The sequence below is a fragment of the Chiloscyllium punctatum genome, chromosome 20 (assembly GCF_047496795.1).
Source record: "Chiloscyllium punctatum isolate Juve2018m chromosome 20, sChiPun1.3, whole genome shotgun sequence".
Classification (NCBI taxonomy): domain Eukaryota; kingdom Metazoa; phylum Chordata; class Chondrichthyes; order Orectolobiformes; family Hemiscylliidae; genus Chiloscyllium; species Chiloscyllium punctatum.
In genome coordinates this window covers 18,170,092-18,191,939 of record NC_092758.1, presented here as the reverse complement: position 1 = coordinate 18,191,939, position 21,848 = coordinate 18,170,092, and the positions used below count along the sequence as shown (strand labels likewise).

The 21,848-nt window shown below is 36.6% G+C and overlaps 1 protein-coding gene across 1 annotated transcript in view; it reads left to right on the top strand.

Moving 5' to 3' along the window:
- rbm27 (RNA binding motif protein 27) overlaps window positions 1-21,031 on the top strand; it is a 142,455-nt gene extending 121,424 nt beyond the window's left edge. The window contains exon 21 of the mRNA XM_072590434.1: window positions 17,422-21,031. Coding sequence (XP_072446535.1) covers window positions 17,422-17,505 — 84 coding nt within the window. The 3' untranslated portion in view covers window positions 17,506-21,031. The remainder of the gene's footprint in view (window positions 1-17,421) is intronic.
- The last annotated feature ends 817 nt before the right edge of the window (window positions 21,032-21,848 follow it).

Below are 21,848 nucleotides of genomic sequence, written 5' to 3'. Positions count from 1 at the left end.
AGGATACAATGTTTGGGCTGCCAAGGCAATCAGGTTTGTGAATTTTGGGAAGATTGTTCAGGGTTGATGAATCCAGTGATTTTGGACGCTCAGTGGTTCGGACATGTTCTGGTGAGATGGGAAGAAGTGTTTGAAAGTGAATACTTGGCCTCTTCATGTTAAGGACCAGTACAACCAGATGACAGAGCAGCACTGTTGTTGATAGTGAAGATGTTTAGACCTGAGGGAATGGAACAGCAAGCGTATGAGAGGAATAGAAAAAAAACTTGAGGTGATTACTCCTGAGGAAAAGATTGAGAGCAAGAAAGAGGGTCAGAGGGAGGAGTCCAGGTGAAAGGACAGTATTGGAGACAGGTGAAAGGGTTGGTGCAATTTGGAGATCACTGCTATCCAAAGAAGTGGGCATGGAGACACAGGCAATGGAAGAATTCAACATCATGTCATGCCTGAAGTTCGTAGATGTTGGGGGCCTAATGGGCTATGACTGCGTCATTCAATTAATATTGATCTTTCACTCTAACATTGAATGATATCAGGCTATCGTGAATACATGTTGAGGTGAGATGAGAAGAAGGGCTGGGGTCAGAGGGAGCAGCATGGAAGAAGGATCTGGAAACATCTTGATACCCTTAGGTTGTTGGAGCTTGTGTTCCTTAATACCTGGGAGGAAGAGAAAATGTTTCTTATTAAAGTGTCAGATGAGGCGAAAAATAAAATAAAATTGCTGATAGAGTCAATGCTGATAGAGAAAGAGGTTGAGTGTGTGCATGCGGTGGCATGGCATTGCATGTGGATCTCAGGATGTATTGTGAATAGTCCAAGAGTGTTTTATGCCTTGGGATATCTGTAATCCTGGGAGGATTCAAAACATGAAAAATGGAACTTTAGTTGGAAACCATATGGGGTAAGTCACTGAGGGAAAGATGTGGCTGTGACGGTGAATTTTGGTAAACACCTTATCAAATACCACAAGGAAAATGGAAGGCAAATGAAGGATAACAAGGTGAAAGAGATCAATGGATATCCCAATGGAAAGAGAAGCAGAACTTCAAGGTCGGTATATTTGGGAGAGAACTAGCAATGAATTAAACACTAAAATGAGCAAAATACCATGGATGTTGGAAATCTGATTTTAAAACAGTAAGTGGAGAATTTCAGCAGGTCTGGTAGCATCTATTGAGATAGAAAAATAAAGTTAACATTTCAAGGCCAATATGACTACTTCAGAGCTGAAGAATGAAGCAGAAAGGTGATGGGTTTTATACCATTTTTTAAAGGAAGTGATGGGGAGGAACAACTGTTTTTACACAAAGTTCTGCAATGAACATTTCAAATGATCTTGCGTAATTTGATAGCTTTGCAAATTGTTTCCAAAATTGGAATGCACTCAATATCCTAAAGGTTCCATGGATAACTCTGTAATAAATCTGTTTAATGGTACGGTCTGCTGTAAAGAAGTATTTGAAATATCCTCTCTTCTGCAGAGACTTTGAAAGAAGTCTTGGGTTTTGGAGGGGTCGGAAGGAAAATTGACTTAACTGCAAAAAGACCACAACAGTTATGATCTTATACATTAGCAGAGCAGGTTCAGCTGAATAGCCTATACTCCTGTTTTCCAACGTTCCAATTAAGTGACATGCAGTAAATGGGTTTGTTGTTTGCTGGGGCCTGCTACCCTGATTATTTCATGCTTACATTTGCATATTGGGCTCTTAGTGGGTGAGGTGTTTCCTTAAGAAAAGTAACTTTTGATTTGGGCTTACAATTCTATAGTGAGCCTACATCATAACAATTATTAGAAAGGGAAGTATAAATTATATTTCAGAACAATAATGAGAACCAATAAGACCAGTAAAGCAGAACATTTATAATTTAAGCATTTATTGAGCAGTTAGGCAAAATATCATACTTGTATTAGACTGCATATTAATGATGATTAAGGAGTTAAAAATACACTCAGTTTTATTCAGTTAGAGGAATCGGAGGAAACGTATGTGACAAGCAAATCATTTTTGGTATCTTTTTGGTCAGAATGTTAAATTTATTAATACTTCCAAGATGCTTAATTTGACTGCTGTCTTTTCAGTGAAGTTTGTACTTCAGTGTGGAACCTTGAATTCAGCATAACCTAATTATTTGATAAGTTTATGCTTTTCACTTCAATATATTCAAATAGAACTTGCACAGTACATCTAAGCATTGTTTTGGGTGATGGAGATAACTTTCAGACTTTAAAGAAATGAATGTAGACTCTTGCAGATGACCCTTTTAATTTCTATTTTCCACTTCCATTTATAAACTTAAAAGCCATAATATTTTTCTGGAGGTATTATTTGTCTGTTTTTGTTGTATTTCTGATGAGTAACATTTCAATAGTTTCAGTTCTTTTTCTTTAGCATGATATTTGCATTATAACTAGTTACCATTCTGTTTGAGTTGAAATGTATTGTCCATTATAATAATTTAAAATAAGCTGTCTAGTTCCACAGAGATTAGTATTTTACCCCCTCAAATCAGATGATCGAAAAAATGCAGTTACTTTTTAACCTTTTGTTCAGATTGTGTTATTGGAGGCTTTTGGTATTGTTGTGCTGTCGAAGGTGGTGATCTTCGGATGAGAAATTAAATAAGCACCTTTATGTGCTCCTTCAGATGCACAACAGATCTCATGGTGCTATTTTGAAGATACAAAATAGTTATCCTCAATGTCCTGTCCAATGTTTATCCCACAAAAATCGTTAAAAATAGAATGTGGAGTAGCAATGGATATGATCTCTCTGGACTTCAGTAAGGCACTTGACAAGGTTGTCATGGTAGGCTGGGAAGCAAGGTTAAATCATGGAATGCAAGGAGAACTAGCCATTTGGATATAGAACTGGCTTGAAGGTAAAACATAGAGGCTGGTGGTGTAGGGTTGCTTTTCAGATTGGAGGCTTGTAACCAGTGGTGTGCCATAAGGATTGGTGCTGGGTCCACTGCTTTTTGTCATTAATTTAAATGAATGTGAACAGAGGAGGTACGATTAGTAAGTTTGCAGCTGACACTAAAAATGGAGGTGTAGTGGACAGCGAAGAAGGTTACCTCCGGTTACAATGGGATCTTGATCAGATGGGCCAGTGGGCTAAGGAGTGGCACATGGAGTTTAATTTAAATGTGAGGTGCTGATCTTGGAAAGGCATATCAGGGAAGGACTTAGACGTTTAATGTCAAGAGTGTGGTGCTGGAGAAGCACAGCAGGTCAACGTTTCGGGCAAAAGCCCTTCATCAGAAAACTGAAACGTCGATTCTCCTGCTCCTCAGATGCTGCCTGATCTCCAGCATCTGCAGTCCTCACTTTGTCCTTATACATTTAATGGTAAGGTCCTGGGGAATATTGCTGAGCAAAGAGACCTTGGAGTGCAGGTTCATACTTCTTTGAAAGTGAAGATGAAGGTAAATAGGCTAGTGAGAAAGGTGTTTGGTATGCTTTCCTTTATTGGTCAGAGGATTGAGCATAGGAGTTGGGAGATCATGTTGTGGCTCGACAGGACATTGGTTGGACCACTTTTGGAATATTGCGTGCCATTCTGGTCTCCCTCCTATAGGAGGGATGTTGTGAAACTTGAAAGGATTTACAAGGATGTTGCCAGGGTTGAAGAATTTGAGCTATAGGAAGAGGCAGAAGGGGCTGGAGCTATTTTCCCTGGAGCGTAAGATGCTGAAGGGTGACCTTTTATAGAGGTTTATAAAATCATGAGGTGCATGAATAAGGTAAATAGACAAGGTCTTTTCCCTGGTTTGGGTGAGTCCAGAGTTAGAGGGCATAGGTTTAGGGTGAGAGGGGAAAGATTTAAAAGGGACCTAACAGGCAACCTTTTCATGCAGAGGGTAGTGGATATATGGAATGAGCTGCCAGAGGAAGTTTAGCTGGTACAGTTACAACATTTAAAAGGCAGATGGATGGGTATATGAATAGAAAAGGTTTAGAGAGCTTTGGGCCAAGGGCTGGCAAATGGGACTAGATTAGGTTAGGATATTTGGTCGACATGGATGAGTTAGACCAAAGAGTCTGTTTCTGTGCTGTATGTCTCTATGACTCTATGTTATCACATTGTTTATGAGAGCTTGCAGTGTACAAATAAGCAGTCATGTTTCTACATGACTGCATGAATTATACATCAAGAATCCTGTATTTTGTGACTGTGAAAAGATTTAAGCAGTCTGATTGTGGAAAACGTGGTAGAAGTGCAATTTTTCCATGTCTTGATATACTAACCAACAAAGAACACCTGTTTTTGATTGATTATGTAACCTAATTACCTCCATCTGACAGGAGACAAAGAATCATGATTCAAGAGAGTTTTGCCTCTGATCTTAACATTTTGGAATTAACAATAATATATCTTGCAAAGCGGTGCATTGAAGATGTTTACATATATGAATGAATTGAAAATAGGATCTGGAACGGTGAGCTTTTCTAATTCATATGTATGGGATGTTATCGGGAGGCCAAATGAATAACAGTGGCATTTCATGTAGAAATGTGAGATAATTTGTGCAGATATTACAGTATATAGGCTACAATGTTTTTTTTTTAATTTGTGCATGTTATGTACATTGCAGGCTGAGCCATTGTTTATTGCCTGTCCCTAATTGCCCATGAGAAGGTGGTTATGAGCTGCCTTTCTAAACCATTGCTGTACAGGTATACCCACAATACTATTGGAATGGGGTTTCAGGATTTTGATCCAGTGACACTGAAGGAATGGTAATATAATTCACAGTAGGGATGGTGTGTGGCTTTGAGGGGACTTGTGGCCTGTGGTTTTCTGTGCGGTTGCTACCCTTGTACTTTTGAGGTGGTAGGGGTCATAGGTTTAGAAGGTAATGTCAAAGGAGCCTTCATGGGTTGCTGCAGTGTATCTTTTAAATGCTGCCGTTGTGTGCTAGTGAGGGAATGAATTTTGAGAAGGATGCTATGCGAATGAAGCAAATTGCTTTGTCTTGGATAATGTTGAGCTTTTGTTTAAAGAAGTGTTGAAGCAGCATTCATCCAGCCAAGTGGGGGTATTGCTTTGTACCTTGTAGTTGGTTGCCAGACATTGGGAGATAGGAAGTGCATTACTTCCATAGAATTCCTAATCTCTAACCTGTCATTTGTAGCCACAGTATTTATTTGACAGGTCCATTTTAGTTTCTTGATAATGGTAATGACTAATGCCTTGAAAGTGGGACATTCAGCATATGTAATATTATTGAATGTCATGGGGAGATGGTCATTGTCTGGCACTTGTGTGGTGTGAAACTCATTGCCACTTAATATTGCAAGCCTAGATGTTGCTGCATGTGAATACTGGCTATTTCAGTATCTGAGAAGTTGTGAATGGTGCCCAAAATTGTGCAATCGTTCGCCATCAACCTAATTTCTGACCTTATGCTGGGGAGAAGGTCTTTGCTGGAGATGATTGTAGCTTGGAACTCCTCCAAAGATATCTTTAGACTGAAATTGTTGATTTGCAACATCCGCAACTATTTTCCTTGCTATGTTTCCAGCTACAGTGAATTTTCTCAGATTCCCATTAACTTCAGTTTTGCTATCTTGCCTTATCTTTGGAATTAAGTTCTTCTGCCCATATTTGGACCCAAGGCTGTATGGGCTTGGGAACCAAATGATCCTGGCAGAACCCAAACTGAGCGTCAGTGAGCACCTTATTGTGGAGAAAGTGATGTCTGTTAGCTCTTTTAATTTCCTCTTCCATCACTTTCCTAATGATCAGAAAGAAGATTGATAGGGGGAGTAATTGGCTGATTTGAAGTTGATCTTTTGTTATCGTTTAAGGCAAAAATTGAAAGCATGATTTTGTGTCATATTGATGAATTTTCAACTTTGAGAGTGAATGTATTACGCAACAGTTTTTTTTGCATTGGTGGAATTCTTAGAATATCAATTTATTTCCGTTCTAGATTCAAAGAAGCTGAAGATGGTTGGTCTAGATTGCAATAATTTGGATTTTGTGTGCTATTGAGCATTAACTTGGAGGAACACTGGTGGAAATCTTCAGAAGCAAGCACCATTTCTTACATCGAGACTAGCAAAAGTTGAAACGATGTCTCCATTCTCCACTTGGAGGCATTTCTACTCTTTTTGGCCAGACCTAGTGGGCATCCTTCTGTATCTGATCCTTTGTTCAATGATAATTTGAGACAAAAGATTGTAATAGAACAGTGATAAACAGTTATAGATCAAAAGATATGAATTTCCAATGTAATGCCTGCAAGGGAGTGTTTTTTTTAATTATATAGCTCAGTTAACCATGAACTTTTTACATAATGCTCCAAGAACAACAGTCATAAATCAAGTGCAACATTCTGCTTTTGTTTTCCACATTAAGTGACCATTGCTCACCTTTGTCCTATGAGAAAAGAAAGCAGACTGTATAGAACATTTTTGAATCAGATTTTAAGAGTGGTTTATTTAGATTCAAAGCCTGGGCCCTAAATCTAAACTGACATGAGAATGAAGGATGATTTAGTTCAGGTGGATTAGAAAACTAGATTAACATACCGTAGCGCTCAATGGCAAACATTTCAATAAATAATTATTAATTCACAATAAATGTAAAATTCATTAAGAATTTTCTTTTTATAAAATCTAATACTGTGGTCCAACTGTCACTAATTGGTGAAGCTAAGATGGTATTAGATAGAGGCAAGAAGCTTATGATGTCACCAAAAACAGTAGCTATCCTGAGATTTTCTAGACTTCAGAGTTCAGCAAGTTGTGACCGAAAATGATAAGTGAGAGTAAACTGAAGGGAAAATGAGGTAAGATAGATTGTAAAAGTGTCTGGGCTGCTGGTGGTGGTGGATGTGTTGTACTTGGGTGTGCAGAAAGGAAGAGGTTTAGCAAAAATAAACATAAGGCTATTCGAGGCATTGACATTAGACGTTATAGTGGAGAACAGTGAAATTGCAAAGATATTAATTGAATGCATTTTATTTGTCTTCACAGTAGAAGACATAAATATTGTGGAAATAATAGGGAGCCAAGTGCCTACTGAGAATGTGAAGCTATTTTATCAATAAAGTAGTAGTAATGGAGATATTTTACAATTCATTTTTTGGGATGGGGGCATTGCTGGCTGGCTAACATTTATTACCTGTTCCTGGTTGGCCTTAAGATGGTGGTGGTGAGCTGTCTTCTTGAACCTCTGCAGTCCATTTGCTGTGGGTTGAGGAGGGAATTCCAGGATTTTTGACACTGTAACAGTGAAAGAATGGCGATTTCCAAGTCCAGAATAGTGAGTGGCTTGGAGAGGAACTTGAAATTGTGGTGTTTCCATATATCTGTTGCCCTTGTCCTAGGTGGAAGTCATCATGGGTTTGGAAGGTTCTGCCAGGATATTTTGGAAAATAGCAAACCTAACGCTTTTTTTTAAAAGAAATGACAGCATGTGAGAAAATTCAGAAAGATGTAAGGAGATCTCAATGAAACCTATAAAATGCCTGCATGGCTTGACAAGGAAATGCTGGGAAGATTTTCCACTTGTTGCTGAGTTGAGAGCTAAAGGTCACAATAAAAGATTTGCTCTTTAGGACTGAGATGAGGAAGCATTCTTTAAACTCAGCTGTGCAATACATACTTTACCTCAGAATAATATTCAGTTTTGAGGAAAACTAAAATGTTCTGTTGTGAAGGGTAAAATTCGCACTGACATTTAGTGGCTTGCCAAGAAAATGGCTGACTACCTTCTCTAAAGGTAAGGGTTTGAGCTAAAATATGAGTACAATGAAGTGAAGAAGAAAATTAAATACTGTGGAAGATTTTAGCTTTATTTCAATCACTTATTGAACACTGCATCATACCATGACCACGAAATAAAATATTGAAGATTTACTGGGTCTCTATATAGCCTTTTAAGTTAAGTACCTCTGACACCCTTTAATGCACTAGTCAGACCTTGTGTTGTATCAGGTTTTTAATAGTATTTGCAAGTGATGGAGAGCTAAAAGAGTCTGGACATCCTTAAACTATAAAAGGCAGGTAAGAAAACTCATGTATTTTCCGCATTGAAATGAAATGAGGAAAAAGTGTGGTGATGCAATGTCATTTGTTTTCATTGATGAAGAAAATCAGTAAAATAGTTATAAAAATATTTTCCATTGATCCAGGAAAAATGAATTAGTGAGCAGGTCACTCATTAGTTGTAGTTTGAACAGTAATGTTTGAATTTATATTTGGAACTTAATGTAGCTGCAAATAGTGAGCACTGACTCAGCAAGAGCATGACATGAATAAGTCAGTAGTGGACTTTTTTAGAGCAAGGCCTGCATATCCATCTTTGTCTTGATTTTAATTTCACTTGCCATATTATTGATTGATTCCCTTTTCCTTTCGATTTTGCAATTCTGGTGGAGCTAACTGATACCAGAAAAGAACAAACCTGTTCAGTGATAAATGTTGTTTTTACCTATTGTGCTGTAAGGTCACATTAGTTGGACTTGACCGACAGCACTCGGACACCCCTGCTTTTGTTAGAAAGGGAATTGATTTTCCAGAGTCAACCTCCTGGAAGTATGGAAGGCAGTATTCCAATTTTGGTTGCAACAAATCCTTTATCTCTCCTTTGTCCTCCTCAATTACCAGATAAATTTGCTTATACCTTTTGTAGTTAAACAGATCCAAAATTCCATTAAGGGCAGTAATTCAACTTATGCTGTTAATTGAATAATTAATAGAATCATTGGGTGGCCCTCCAACATCCTGGCTTCTGTGTTAGTTGACATTGTTAGTGGTTCTTATTCCTGAAATACAGTCCCATCTGCTTCAAATTTGCTGCTATTATTTCACTGCTCAGAAAAAATAAACAAACTCTTGATCCAACTGGTTTGGTAAATCATCTTGCCACCTTTAATTGCCCTTTCTTTTTAAGTCATTGGACATGTTGCCCTCTGGACCCACAAAGCACCATGTTTGAATCCCTCTAATTAGATTTCTTCTCAAGATTAGAATTGAATTCCATTACCAAAATAACCCTTATGAACATTATAAATGATATCCTACGTGACTGATGAATGTAATCTGTTCCTCCTTGTTGTTCTTGGCTAGTCTGCAGCCTTTGACATAAATTATCATATCATCCTCTTCCAACTCTTCTCAACCATTACTTAGATGGGTAAAACTGCATTGCTTGATTCCATTCTTTGTCTATCGATTTGACAATCACCTGCAGTTGGTTCACTTCCTGCTCCTGGATTTTTGCCCCCTTCTCCCAACCCCACTTTCTCTGCCACAAGCTTCAGCTTGATGATGTTATCAACTTCATTCCCATCCTATTTCGTAGCCCCTCCATTGTCTTGAAATAGTCAGACTATTTGTCTAAATGCAGATGTGCTGCAAATTCATCCTTTTTATGTTTGAAAGACAGAAGAAATTTTTTTATTCCCTCTACAAACACTATTCTTTAGCTATTGACTTCATCCCTCTCCCTGGCAACTGCCCAATGTTGAAATACAGCATTTCCAACTTTGGTTTTCTGTTCCATCAGTGCCATGAAACTCAACTATGCCAATGCATTCCTGATGAACTTCCCATGTTCAATCCTCATAAACTTGAGGTCATCCGAAGCCCTGCCACTTATGTCTTAACTTTCACCAATTCGTCTTCACTCTTTCTAGTGTGCTCACCCAACATCATTGGCTCTGGCTTAAGCATGTCCATAATTTTAATTTCTCACCCTTGTTTTTAGATTCCATTATGGACCCCACCAACACTCCTCCAGCCCTATATCTCTTCTGTGTTTGTGTACTTCTACATCTCCACATTCAGATTTAGTTCCAATCAAATCCCTAAGCTCTGGAACTCCCTCCATAAACTTCCCCACAATTTATTTTATCTATTCACGAGATGTGGCTGTTGCTAGCTTGGTCAACGTTTATTATCCATCTCTAATTGCCCTGAGTCAAAGAGTGTGGTGCTGGAAAAGCACAGCTGGTCAGACAGCATCCAACGAGCAGGAGAATCAACGTTTCGAGCATAAGCTCTTCATCAGGATGAAAAGCTTATGCTCGAAACGTTGATTCTCCTGCTCCTCTGATGCTGCCTGATTGGCTGTGCTTTTCCAGCACCGCACTCTTAGACTCTGATCTCCAGCATCTGCAGTGCTCACTTTCTCCCAGTCTAATTGCTCTGAGGCCAGTCAAGAGTTGGCCACGTTGCTGTGTTTCTGGAGTCAAGCGTCAGTTAGATAAGGAAGGCAGTTTTCTTCCCTAAAGAACATCAGTGAACCTAATGGCTTTTTCTTAACAATCGGCAATGATTTCATAATCTTCATTAAACTTTTAAATTGAAATTTTTATTGAATTCAAATTCCACGATCTACCGTGGTGAGATTTGAACCTGGGTCTTTGGATTAATAGACTAGTGTTAATAGCAGTAAGCCATTGCCTTCCCATTTCATCCTGTAAGAAGTTCCTTAAGACCTTTGACAGGGTTAAAAAAGTTTTGACAGGCTTTTGGTCATCTGCCAGAATATCTCCACATAACTCTTTATTTCAGTGCTTCCTTAATGAAATTGTAATTGTTCCAAAATTGAGATTGTTCTTCTCGTTTTGCTATAGAGATCCTTTTTGGATAGGATGGTGGTTCTGGGAACATACAAGTTAGGAACAAGAGTAAACCAGTCAATCCTTTGAGCTAGTGCCGTTTGAGAACACCATGACTGATTTGATTGTGACCTCAGCTCGCCTTTGCTCCATATCCCCTATATCCTTTTGAGTCTTCCATTTATCAAGAATATATCTAAGTCAGACTTAAAGCTATTCAAGGATCCTACTTTCCCCGCTCTTTGGGAAGAGAATTTCGTCACTATGAAAGAAAGCCTTACCCCTCAGATATTGTACATTATATCAGCAATCAGATTTCTTGCACTTTACAAATTGTTTCTCTGTATCTGGCAGCAGCAAAAAAAGATGCATGTCAGTTTTGGTAACTTTCAAATGTCCTTTATCACAGTTCTGACCTGTTTCATTAGTTGTTCATTTTTGTCTTCAAGTTTCTTGGAAGTCCTCTGCAAAGCATAACATCTGCCACTTAATTTAAGTAATTTAGCACACTGGTTTGTTTAACTCAATATTTCTCAGTATTATTGCCTTGAGGTTTGCTTGACAAGATCTTGTGATGAGCCATTTGCTGGGTGAAGCCTTCATTTTTGTCATATCCCTTTCAGAACAAAGTAGACTGCAAACTATTTTGAAACCATGTGAATTGATTTCTTGATAAAGACATAATTGGGTTGCACAAATGCTTATGTGACTGGTTGCCAGGGGAATGAACAACTAAGAAGCTCATTGTAGTCAGGTAGGGTAACCCATTTTTTAATGTGTTAGTTCAGGAAACCTGGGAATCATACCAAGAGTAAGCAAGATAGGTTGTCTCTGAATGGAACCATTTTTTAATTGACAATTTGATTGATTTCCTGGTGTTGAAAAGTCTCTGAAATTAGAGCAGATGTTTTTATTGTATGTGTTGTACAGTTGGAAAAGATAGGATAAGTGAAGGATTGTGCCCATTGCTGCTGTTGAAATAATACCAGAGTCTCTGGACCATTTAAAGGAGTTGTGAAAGTGAGTTTCTGGGATTCTGTGCCATCAGGACTCCTGACCCAAGTGAGAGAGTTTGTAGAAGGTGCCTTGTTTTTGGTAACAGTGCTTGGGAACTTTGGTTCCTGGTGACCAAAGTGGCAACATGATCAGATGAGAAGTGAGATATCGTACAAAATAGAAGCAGAGTGCAAAGATTCTGATATTAATTATTTGCGAGGGAAATAATGGGAGTGCTCATAAACACCTGCCTTGTTTTCCTGAACTATTTAAACTGCCACTTGACGTTATTGAAATAACCCTTGCTTGATTTTTTTTTAATGTTTTAATTCTTGATTTTATATGTTTTGTTACAGTGTCAGTTTTAAGAAGTGAAGTCTTGTCCACTGATTTTTCTGCCCATTGACTTTATGTGGAATTGTTCATTTTTAAAAGTTATTGGTTTCTATGAGGATTGTAATATAGTCCACAGTTTTTTTTGAGTACTTGAATGGCATTGTTCTGATGCTCACAATTTGCAGGAGATTTTGATTTAACAGTGATCTGAATAGATAACAGTAGCAACTCTCATTAGTAGAATTTAAAACTGAATTATTTGCTTCAGAACTTATTAACATGTGAGTACAAATTTATCCAAGTATCAACAGGCTCCTTTAAAAGAATTGTATAATTATGAAGAATGACTAGTAGTACTCTTTAAACATTGTCACTTTGCATGAATACATTATTCACTATTTGACAGTAGAATTTCCCTGTGAACTCTTGGAGCAAAAGTAGTTGTTTGAAAGAGACTAAATGCAGTGACTTCACTTTAAACCTGGAAAAGTCTAAACAAAAAGTGATTTTCCAGTATTGATTCCTTCGCATCATGGAGACTTAATTGTTTCAAGGAGTACTGCTTCTCCATCTGACTTCTTTTCAAGTATTATTTGGACAGAGAGATTTGAACCTATTGTTCATTGATAGGAATGTTACTAATCAGCCAAGTGTCATGCAACTTTTCAGACGACTGGACAAATCATGGCAGTTCAGCAGCTGCAGATAGAAGTTTTGAACACATATTGCTTCAATAATATTGTTCAGGATCAATGTTTTTGAAGAATGACACTGCACAAATTTGCCAATCACACAATGGTTTTAAGTCCTACATCTTTATCGCTGTTCACTGTCTCAGGGTATCCCAACATATTATGTAACCAATTTGGTACTTGTGTAGCAGCAGTTGTAATATCGGAAATGTAGCAACAGAAGTACAAACAGGAAAATTCCTTCCACGGGAAAAAATTTGATAATGACCAAATAATCTCTTCATGGTTTAAGAGGCATTTTATACCATATTCCAAATAATGATGCCAGCCCATAGCATTTACTATTGCCTATATCTTATTCTTGTTGTCACTATAATAGTCCTTCACGTAATTTGAATGTGTGGATAGTTAGCATGATTGCACTCCCCAAGGAGCTTGTGCTTTTAGTAGTCAACTTCTGACCAGGCTGTGAAAGTCATGTGTTTTGGATGTTGATTAATGGGAAACCACTAAAATCTTGCAAGAGTGTTCAGGATAGAAAGTTGCAGTCTTAAACTGGAGTCCTCATCTGGTCAATATACTGGAGTCTTATTGTACTGTGATTGTTCAGGCGTTCCTATTTCTTATAGTTTAAGAAAATATAACATAGAAATAGGGCTAGAGTTCAGTGGCAAAGCAAAATTACAACAACCCCGTGTTTTCAATTCATAAATGAACCCAGAACTCTTACTGATTACTACAGGATCTCCTTTCAAAATGTTTATCCTAGTTCAGTATACTGTTTGGTACTTGGGTGACTTGATATATTAAGCAGTGGAACTTTCAAGGATGCAGTGCTCTCTCTCTTCCATGCACATTGAAATTTAACTTAGGATTTAATTTATTTTACCATCCAGATGAGAACATTTAGTTTTGCTGCAGCTTTCCAATTCTTGTAATAAATTTTTAAAAAAATTTGAAACTGTTTGCTGTCCTAACTCCAACCCATGTTGTTGAATACATATCTGAGAATGTCAGAGATTGCAGTGTATGTTTGCCTTGAGGATATGGCTATAGAAAACTATGATTGATGCTGTTTGCATTATATTGTGCAATATGCCTGACAATTGAAAATAAACTGCTTACAAAACAACTTGCATGTAAACCAAGCAGGTGCACATTTCAAAATTATCACCAGACCTCCTAGTCATACTTTGCACTTGCTTTATTTAGAGCGGCTTTTTTTAAAGTAAGAAAACTTTAGACCTGAAACTGCCAGTGAATCTCTGTTCGGGCATGATTGTTCCCTTTGTATTTTTTACATTCCATTAAAATTTCTGAAAGATTAGACATTGCTTTCTTAGTTTTTTTATATTGTATACATTGAGAAATAAAGCAGCAAATGGAAACTGAGCAGAGGATGCAGAAACAAGAAACTTGAGTTGATAAGCTGACAGAAGAAAATGCCTTATTAACCAAGCTCCATCTTATGTGGTGATGATTGAACCTTCTGCCAACATTCATGCAGTGGACCCAAAATACTGACTTCAACTATGTGAATGTGATGACACAGGAGAAGTATACAAGTTAAAATTGTTTCATTCAAGAAGAAATTCTCTTTTTTTCCCAAATACACGTCACTTTACAGGGATGCAAATGAAATTGTTTGATTCTTTATCACAATTAATTGTCCAAATTCTAACTTTGAAACGTATAGATTATAATCCTTCCATTTCTTTATTGGCACTGGACAATAATGTCTGAGCTGATATGACAATCATATTAATGCAGTGTGCATAGGATGTGACTTTACTCTGACAATTCGTGAACCCATGACTCCCCTTAGAGCCAAACATTTCCTTCATTTAATTCCGTTTCAGTTGCAAAATAGTGATTTTTTTTTTTTGTTTTGTTTTGGTAATCACTTCCCCTCTTCTGTCTTTCCTGGTCTGTCATGTTCTTGTTCCAAGTGTTGATTGTTAAAATGTGACCTTGAGCAATGAATAACAGAAGCAGAACAAAATACTGAAAAATAATTAAAAGTGTCAGCAGCTTCAGTAGGAAAAAAAGTTAATGCTTCAGATCTGTAATCTTTTATTAGAACTTAGTAAAATGGCAGACGGTTATTCTTACTGCCGAAAGTAAGACAGCCGAGCAGCTGTGCATACACACTCGTGTACACCCTAGTCAGAAGGAACTCTGGCTGATTCCACCACCACCTTGATCTAACCAGTTGTATTGATACAATTGTAATTCCCATATCTACTGCCCTTCTTGAGATGGATTTTCTAACCAAAGGTCAGGAGTCTGATGGAAACAAATAGTCGTATCTTGGGTAACACTGTTACCTATTAACTCTTCAGCCACCCAATTCCCAAGATTTCAGCTGTTAAAGCTCAAGCCACTCTCGCCTTTTTATACTTCCAATTTGCAAGTTTGTTCAGTTGGCATTTTGTAAGGCCAAATTAGAAATTAATTTAGAAGGCAGATCTTTAAACCAGGATACCTTGGGTATGGTAACAGCAACAATTTGAGGTGTATATTATTATTTAAACATCGATTTAAACTCTGCATCGAATCTTCAAGATTCCAGAATATATTTGCAATCTAAAGTTTGGAGTTTCCTGCATTTGGCCTTTGGGATAAACACTAGATTTTTTTTAACTAAACATGTATTACCACGTAAATATTTTAAAAATCATGAATTGAGTCAATGTTTTACTTGTGCTAATAGGGCATTTCAACTCTCTTTTGTTTTATTTGCCACTGTGACATAGTCATAGAGATTCTTTCTGGCATGGAGAAAAATGAAGTATTAGTAATGGACTAGTAATCCAGAGACCCAGAATAATATTCTGGATTGAAAACCTACTATGGGTAAATGGTAGAATTTTGTTTGGAAAAACAGTAATGTTTTGAGTTATTTTAACTAAGCTAACTGAGTGTTGATGAGAGCTAAAATTTTTGATGCATAGGGGTTGAAAAGCTTATGATAAAGACTGATATACCAAATTTGTCAGCAAAGCTGAAGCTCATGAAATAATTGGGTAGCATGGATGTCAAGCTAATTGAGCAACTCATCAGAGCAGTGATGGACAGGAGGAATGCATATTGTATATAATCCATATAGGGTTACCAAAAGGTTACGTATATGGAATGAGCTGCCAGAGGAAGTGGTGGAGGCTGGTACAAATACAGCGTTTAAAAAGCATCTGAATAGTTATAGGAACAAGAAGGTTTTAGAAAGATATGAGCCAAGTGCTAGCAAATGGGAGTAGATTAGGTTAGGATATCTGGGTGGCATGGATGTGTTGGGTCTGTTTCCATGCTGTATATTTCTGACACTATGGTGTTAGGATCTTTGCTTTCCTTGCTATGTAATAATGACTTAGACTTGGATGGAAAGGCAGGCGTTTCAAAATGAGCAAATAAAACAAATCTTGAAAGTATTGTGAACAGTGAGGAAGGTGGTGTTAACCTTCAAGAGGATATAGACACGCTAGTGGCATGTGAGGACAAATGACAGATAAAATTTAATGCAGAGATGTGTGGGGCAATATATTTTGAAAGGAAGAAATGAAGGAGGCAATACTAAAATAAAGGTTACAATTTCAAAGGAGTATTGTATGATTGTATAATTCTGCAGGAGCAGGGGCACTTTGAGTGTATAAGTGCATAAATTATTGAAGGAGAAGTTACTAAACCTTGTGGGATCTTGGGCTTTATGTTCAAGAACCTAGAGTACAAGTGCAAGGAAATCTTTTGTGAATCTATATAAAATATAAATGGAGTAATGTCTGATTTTCAAATGGATGTAAATGTGTCAGAGAGGTCGTAGAAAAAATTCACATAGATGTTTTGAAAGATGAGAAACATCAGTTACTTAGTTTGGAGATGCTGCCAGGAAAGAGGAGATTCAGACAAAATTTGGTAAATGGGCTCACATTCACCAGATTTATAGACCAATTGCACCAAGAGGAAGGAAGAGTTCCCAGTGTTGGAAGAATCAAGAACTAGTGGCCACCGATTCAAAGTGAATAAACGGAGCAATGCCGCATGACAAAAACTTCATTAAATAGCAGTGGTTATGATCTGGAATGTACTGCCTGCAGTGCATTGGATAATCATTTGAGAAAATATTTATAGGGAAATGGGAGAGAAAATGAGACTAGTTAACTTAACCTTGCAGAGTATGGGGAGACACACAAAATAGCTTTTGTTGCTTTTTTTTTTGATTTATGGGAATACAAAGTATAAGTGCAAAGTATTCCCAACTGAATTTCTGCTACCATGGTATTAATCTGCATCATCAAAACTTTGCCTTTCTGATCTGACCAAATTGTACTCTTCAGACTCTAACTGTCTCATTTATAAGATACGTTGAAGTTAAAGAATGGAAACAGCCCTCCGACCTGACCTAGCCGAGCTGATGTTTATCCTCCAAATTGGTCCTGCATTCATCCTATGTTCTCATATCTCATTAGTAACCTACCTGATTTAATTCTAATTGGTGTTTGTGCATTCTGTTCTAAATGTCACACAAGTTTTAATACCTCCTCAGCACCACCAACCATTCCAGTCACCTGTAGCTTTAATCACTCTATTTCATTTCCTTCTAATGCCATACGTCTAGTACTTCGAAAAGGTGTTTGTGCCATGTTGCTTTTGTTTGCTGACTTTATATCTGGGGGAAAAAAGGGACAGATATGGGATTTATAACTTTCTACGGAAGTGTTTAATTATCCCACTTACAGTTTACATCAAATATGGTTGATTGTTCCAAGGTTTTAAAGTTTTTAGCTAGTAAGCATTTTTCTTTTCTTGCCTTCCCAAGGCATCAGAACCTGTGGATCCTTTCTTTCGTGAAGATGATGATGATGAAGATGATGATGATGAATCTCGCTCCTGGAGACGATGATGGGATTTAGAGCACTCACTCTATCGTCATGAACTTTTGTGCATTTTTTTGTGTTTAAATATATTTACTAATTTTACAGAAACATTTTTATTGTATTTAAAGAAAAAAATGGGTTTGCAACATTTTTGTGAAAATGGCAAAAAGCTTGGTATTTTGCTTTCAATGCTTTTAGGATACGTACCCCAAAGGAGGAAAATCACAGAATGTGTCAGGAAATAAAATGGGTGATAAGGAATAACTAGATGTACATTCTGCTTGTAGCAGAGGTTCTTGTATGAATGTATATTAAAATTGTGTATATACTTAGCCTTTTTTTGATGAAAAGAAAGAGCATTTAAGCTTGTAAGTAAATTTTTGATAGTCTTTTTTTCCTCCTTTCAAAAAAAGATTAAGTCACCAGAATACATCTTGCAAGGAAAGTGAGCTTATAGCAGGTATTGAGTTCTACATTTTAAAAGAAGAACTGGTTGGAAAGGCAATAGAGTGGTTGCTATATTATTTGGGGAATTCAAAGAACTTTCATGTTTCTCCTCAGCAGTTTTGATAGGCCAGACAGTGACTTTTTGGTAAACATATGAAAAAGAAATGCTGTAGAACCAAGAGGGCCACTGTTAATCGATAGGAAATTTAATTTGATTGAATATAGTAATCCTTGATGAGACATGTAAATGGTAATTGTTTACAAAAGTGAAATGCATTTAAAGCTGCAGTGTCCAACTAATCAAAATTTATTATTTTACTATTTATTGAAACCATTTTTTTGTTTAGAATTGCGATTTATATGCATATTCATTGCTTAAGTTTTCTATGGTTCCTGTTGACTATGTTATTGATCCATTTTTTACATTTAGTCCTCACTGCTGTCATCTTATGACAGTTAAAGTATTAAAATGCTAATGAATACAACTCGTTTGATATCCCACTGATGTGCTGGTTAGGGGAGTGACATTGTACTTTGGATTCATTTATTCAGCCTCAGCTGCTCCCTCAAGTCAAGATGTTAGTTTTGTTAAAAGAGCAAGATTGCTCTTTATATTTCAGTCAATTAGTAGATCAGAAAAAAAGTATTACTTATATCTGACAATATAGATGCTATGAATAGAAATGTTTCATATACAGAAGCAATTTTCATAGTCAAAGAATCTCTTAATAACCTATCCCCAATTGCTATCCTGTGATTCAGTCTGGCAAGTGTAGATATTTGGACATCAATTAAAGACAGGTTGAAGATTTCACGTATCAAGTTCCATGGCAAGTTTAAAAAACAGTAGTTATTTCTTTCTTATCATATCTGAGTAAGCGGTAAATTTGAATTCTTATGATTATTTTTACAAGTAAAATGGCTAACTGTGCTCTTGTAAGTCTTTATGTGGAGTACTTCATCCACAATAACAGTCTCCATGCAGTTGCATCCAGTAACTTCCAGTCAACATGTATAGTAATAAATTTCTTTCTTTTCTTGCTTTTATAACCCATTTGTTGCAAAATTGGACTTGCAAATATTTGAATCCAGAGTAAAATATTGAATTCTCATAGATCATCATGGAGTTAGACTTTCATGTATTTTTGCTTACAGTAAAACATTGACTATTTCTTATTTCACAAAGTCCAATAGAATCACAGAATCAGACAAGTCAACACGTTCATACAGAATATCTCAGAGACCCTATTAATATGCCTATTGAAGGCAACAAACTGGAGATTAGAAATAAATCATTAAACAGAAATACAAAGTATCAATGTAAAACCCTTCAGAATTTTAATATCCTTAAATAAATATGCACTTAATGGGTGTATATTTAACTACATTCTAGTCTTCATTTTCAATTTTAAGGAAATGCAGCTTTAAATGAAATATCAACAGAGCTTACTGCAAATGAAAAGACAAAGGAACTGGTGAAATACAGATGTGTAAAACATTGTATTAAGTGTGGGCTATTTGCAGTTACCGAAACCAAATCTTAACTATACCATTTGTACCATTGTCATAATGTTTCTGGATTGTGGGAGATTCCAGCATACAGGGTAGTATCTTTTGGCATATTGAAAACCCCTGAATTTTTAACATTTGTGTTGCACAGTTTCTTTAAAAGAGAAAGCTACTGTTGACTGGAATATTTTAAACATAGTTTTGATGGCTATTTCATAAGAATACATTTAAATGTGAAGAACTTGAAACAGTGCCATCTTGTGACTAAAAATATAACCTACCATCACTGTTCTACCACAACCTATATCTGAGTAACTTCATAAATCCCTGCAGAAAGCAACCACTTTATGTAGATACTAGTTAACAACAATAATGGTCTGATAGTAGAATTCTCAGTAACATTTATTTAAGAACATTGCAGCACCATGATAAACTGTCCTTGGAAGACATGCAGTTGCTCCTGTATGTTTGCAAATGTAATTGATACACTGTAAATCATATGGCATGGCTGACATGAAAAGTAACTAGATATTGATTAACATTTTTCCCTCCCACTTTTCATCAGAGTGAATGGTCCTAGAGAGTATTTTCAAGACAGGAATTTTATTTTTGGTATCAGAAAATTGTTTGTTTAAATAAATGATGGGAGAAAATGCATGATTTTACGTTTCATGGTATATTGTATCATCTGAGCCCCTTGGGGTGGTGTTTTGTAACTACAGTATATGCCTTACAGGAAGTCATTTCTCGTACAATATTTATTTTATCATAAGTTATGCAACTCAAGCTACCATCAATCACTTCCTAAACATTTAAAGTAGAATCCAAGAGTTAAAGTTTAGCTATCTTAACCTAGCTGGGATTGATTTTGACTATAATAACCCTTTAACATTAATCTGTAATGCACAGAGTTGGATTTGTCATTTCAACTTCTCGTCAACTATTCTGTAGGATTTCTATAACGTTTTTCTTTGGTCTCTACTCCTTTCAGTCTTAAGAAACTATTGTTTCTTTTACTTTATACTCCTGCATTATTCATTTAGAATGTGGTTGGAAAACTCATGAATAGAAGACTGCAATTGTCTCTTCCAATTTTTATATACAACATTTGCCAACGTGAAGAGGGAGGAGGGATAGAGTGAAGCTATAGTCTGAGGTCATTGCCATTTGATCTTCAAGGGAAATATCTATGTGGATTAAATTTTAAAAAGTGCATAGTGTGAAAGGAAACTCGTTGCAGTTTTTTTGAAGCTGTTAAAAATTGCGATTGTAGATTTTTTTTGTGGGGAAGAACAGTCAGATATCATATCTTTTTTCTTTTGTAAGTAAATACTTGTATAATAGAATTTGTTCAGAATTGTGGACATGTAGAACATCAATGTATTTTTAGGTTGTTTATGCTAAAATGTGAATTTGGTGCAGGTTTCTTGCACTTTTCAGTAAAATGTTACTTCTTTGGGTGATATTGTTGCTGAATTTGTAACAGTTTATACGTTCAAATTTATGTCTTTATTTCTGTTTTACTGATTGTATCTGAATTTCTAATAGAGGCATGTTCACATTTGAAATAAAGTCTCGCAGTGGAATGGTTTGAAATATGACATTAAAAGATGCAAATTATACTACATGGATATGGAGGGGAAAATATGAAAAATATTGAAAAGAATGATTAAAATGAAAGAAGTTTAAAAGAATGAAATAAAAATGGAAAAAACTTTAGAAAAAAAGATTTTAAAAAAAATTAGTCATCTTAAAAAAAGAACCATTCCAAAAAAAAGTAACAAATTTCACAAAAGAGCTATAACCAATTGCAACATTCTGTTTATTTGCTAATTATGTTTTGTTTCAGCTGGAGAGTAGCTTGTTTTTTGCCAGAAACTGTAAGTATAAAATTCACCAACTGAAATATGAGTATGTTCCATAGCCAATTGGATACAAAATTATCTTGTAAAATTGCACCAGAGTATGGTGGTAGAGGGTTGTTTTTGGACTGGAGGCCTGTGACCAGTGATGTGCCGCAAGGATTGGTGCAGCGTCCACTGCTTTTTGTCATTTATATAAATGATTTGGATGTGAAAACAAGGAGGTATAGTTAGTAAATTTGCAGATCACACCAAAATTGGTGGTGTAGTGACAGTGAAGAAGGTTATCTCCGAGAATAACAAGACCTTGATCAGATGGGTCAGCAGGCCAAGGCGTGGCAGATGGAGTTTAATTTACATATGTGTGAGGTGTGGCATTTTGGTAACGAAAACCAGGGCAGGACTTATACGGTTAACGGTAGTGTCCTGGGGAGTATTGCCAAACAGAGACCAAGGTGTGCAGATGCGTAGTTCTTTGAAAGTGGAGTTGCAGGTACACAGAGTGGTGAAAGTGACTTTTGGCACACTTACCTTCATTGCTCAGTGTACTG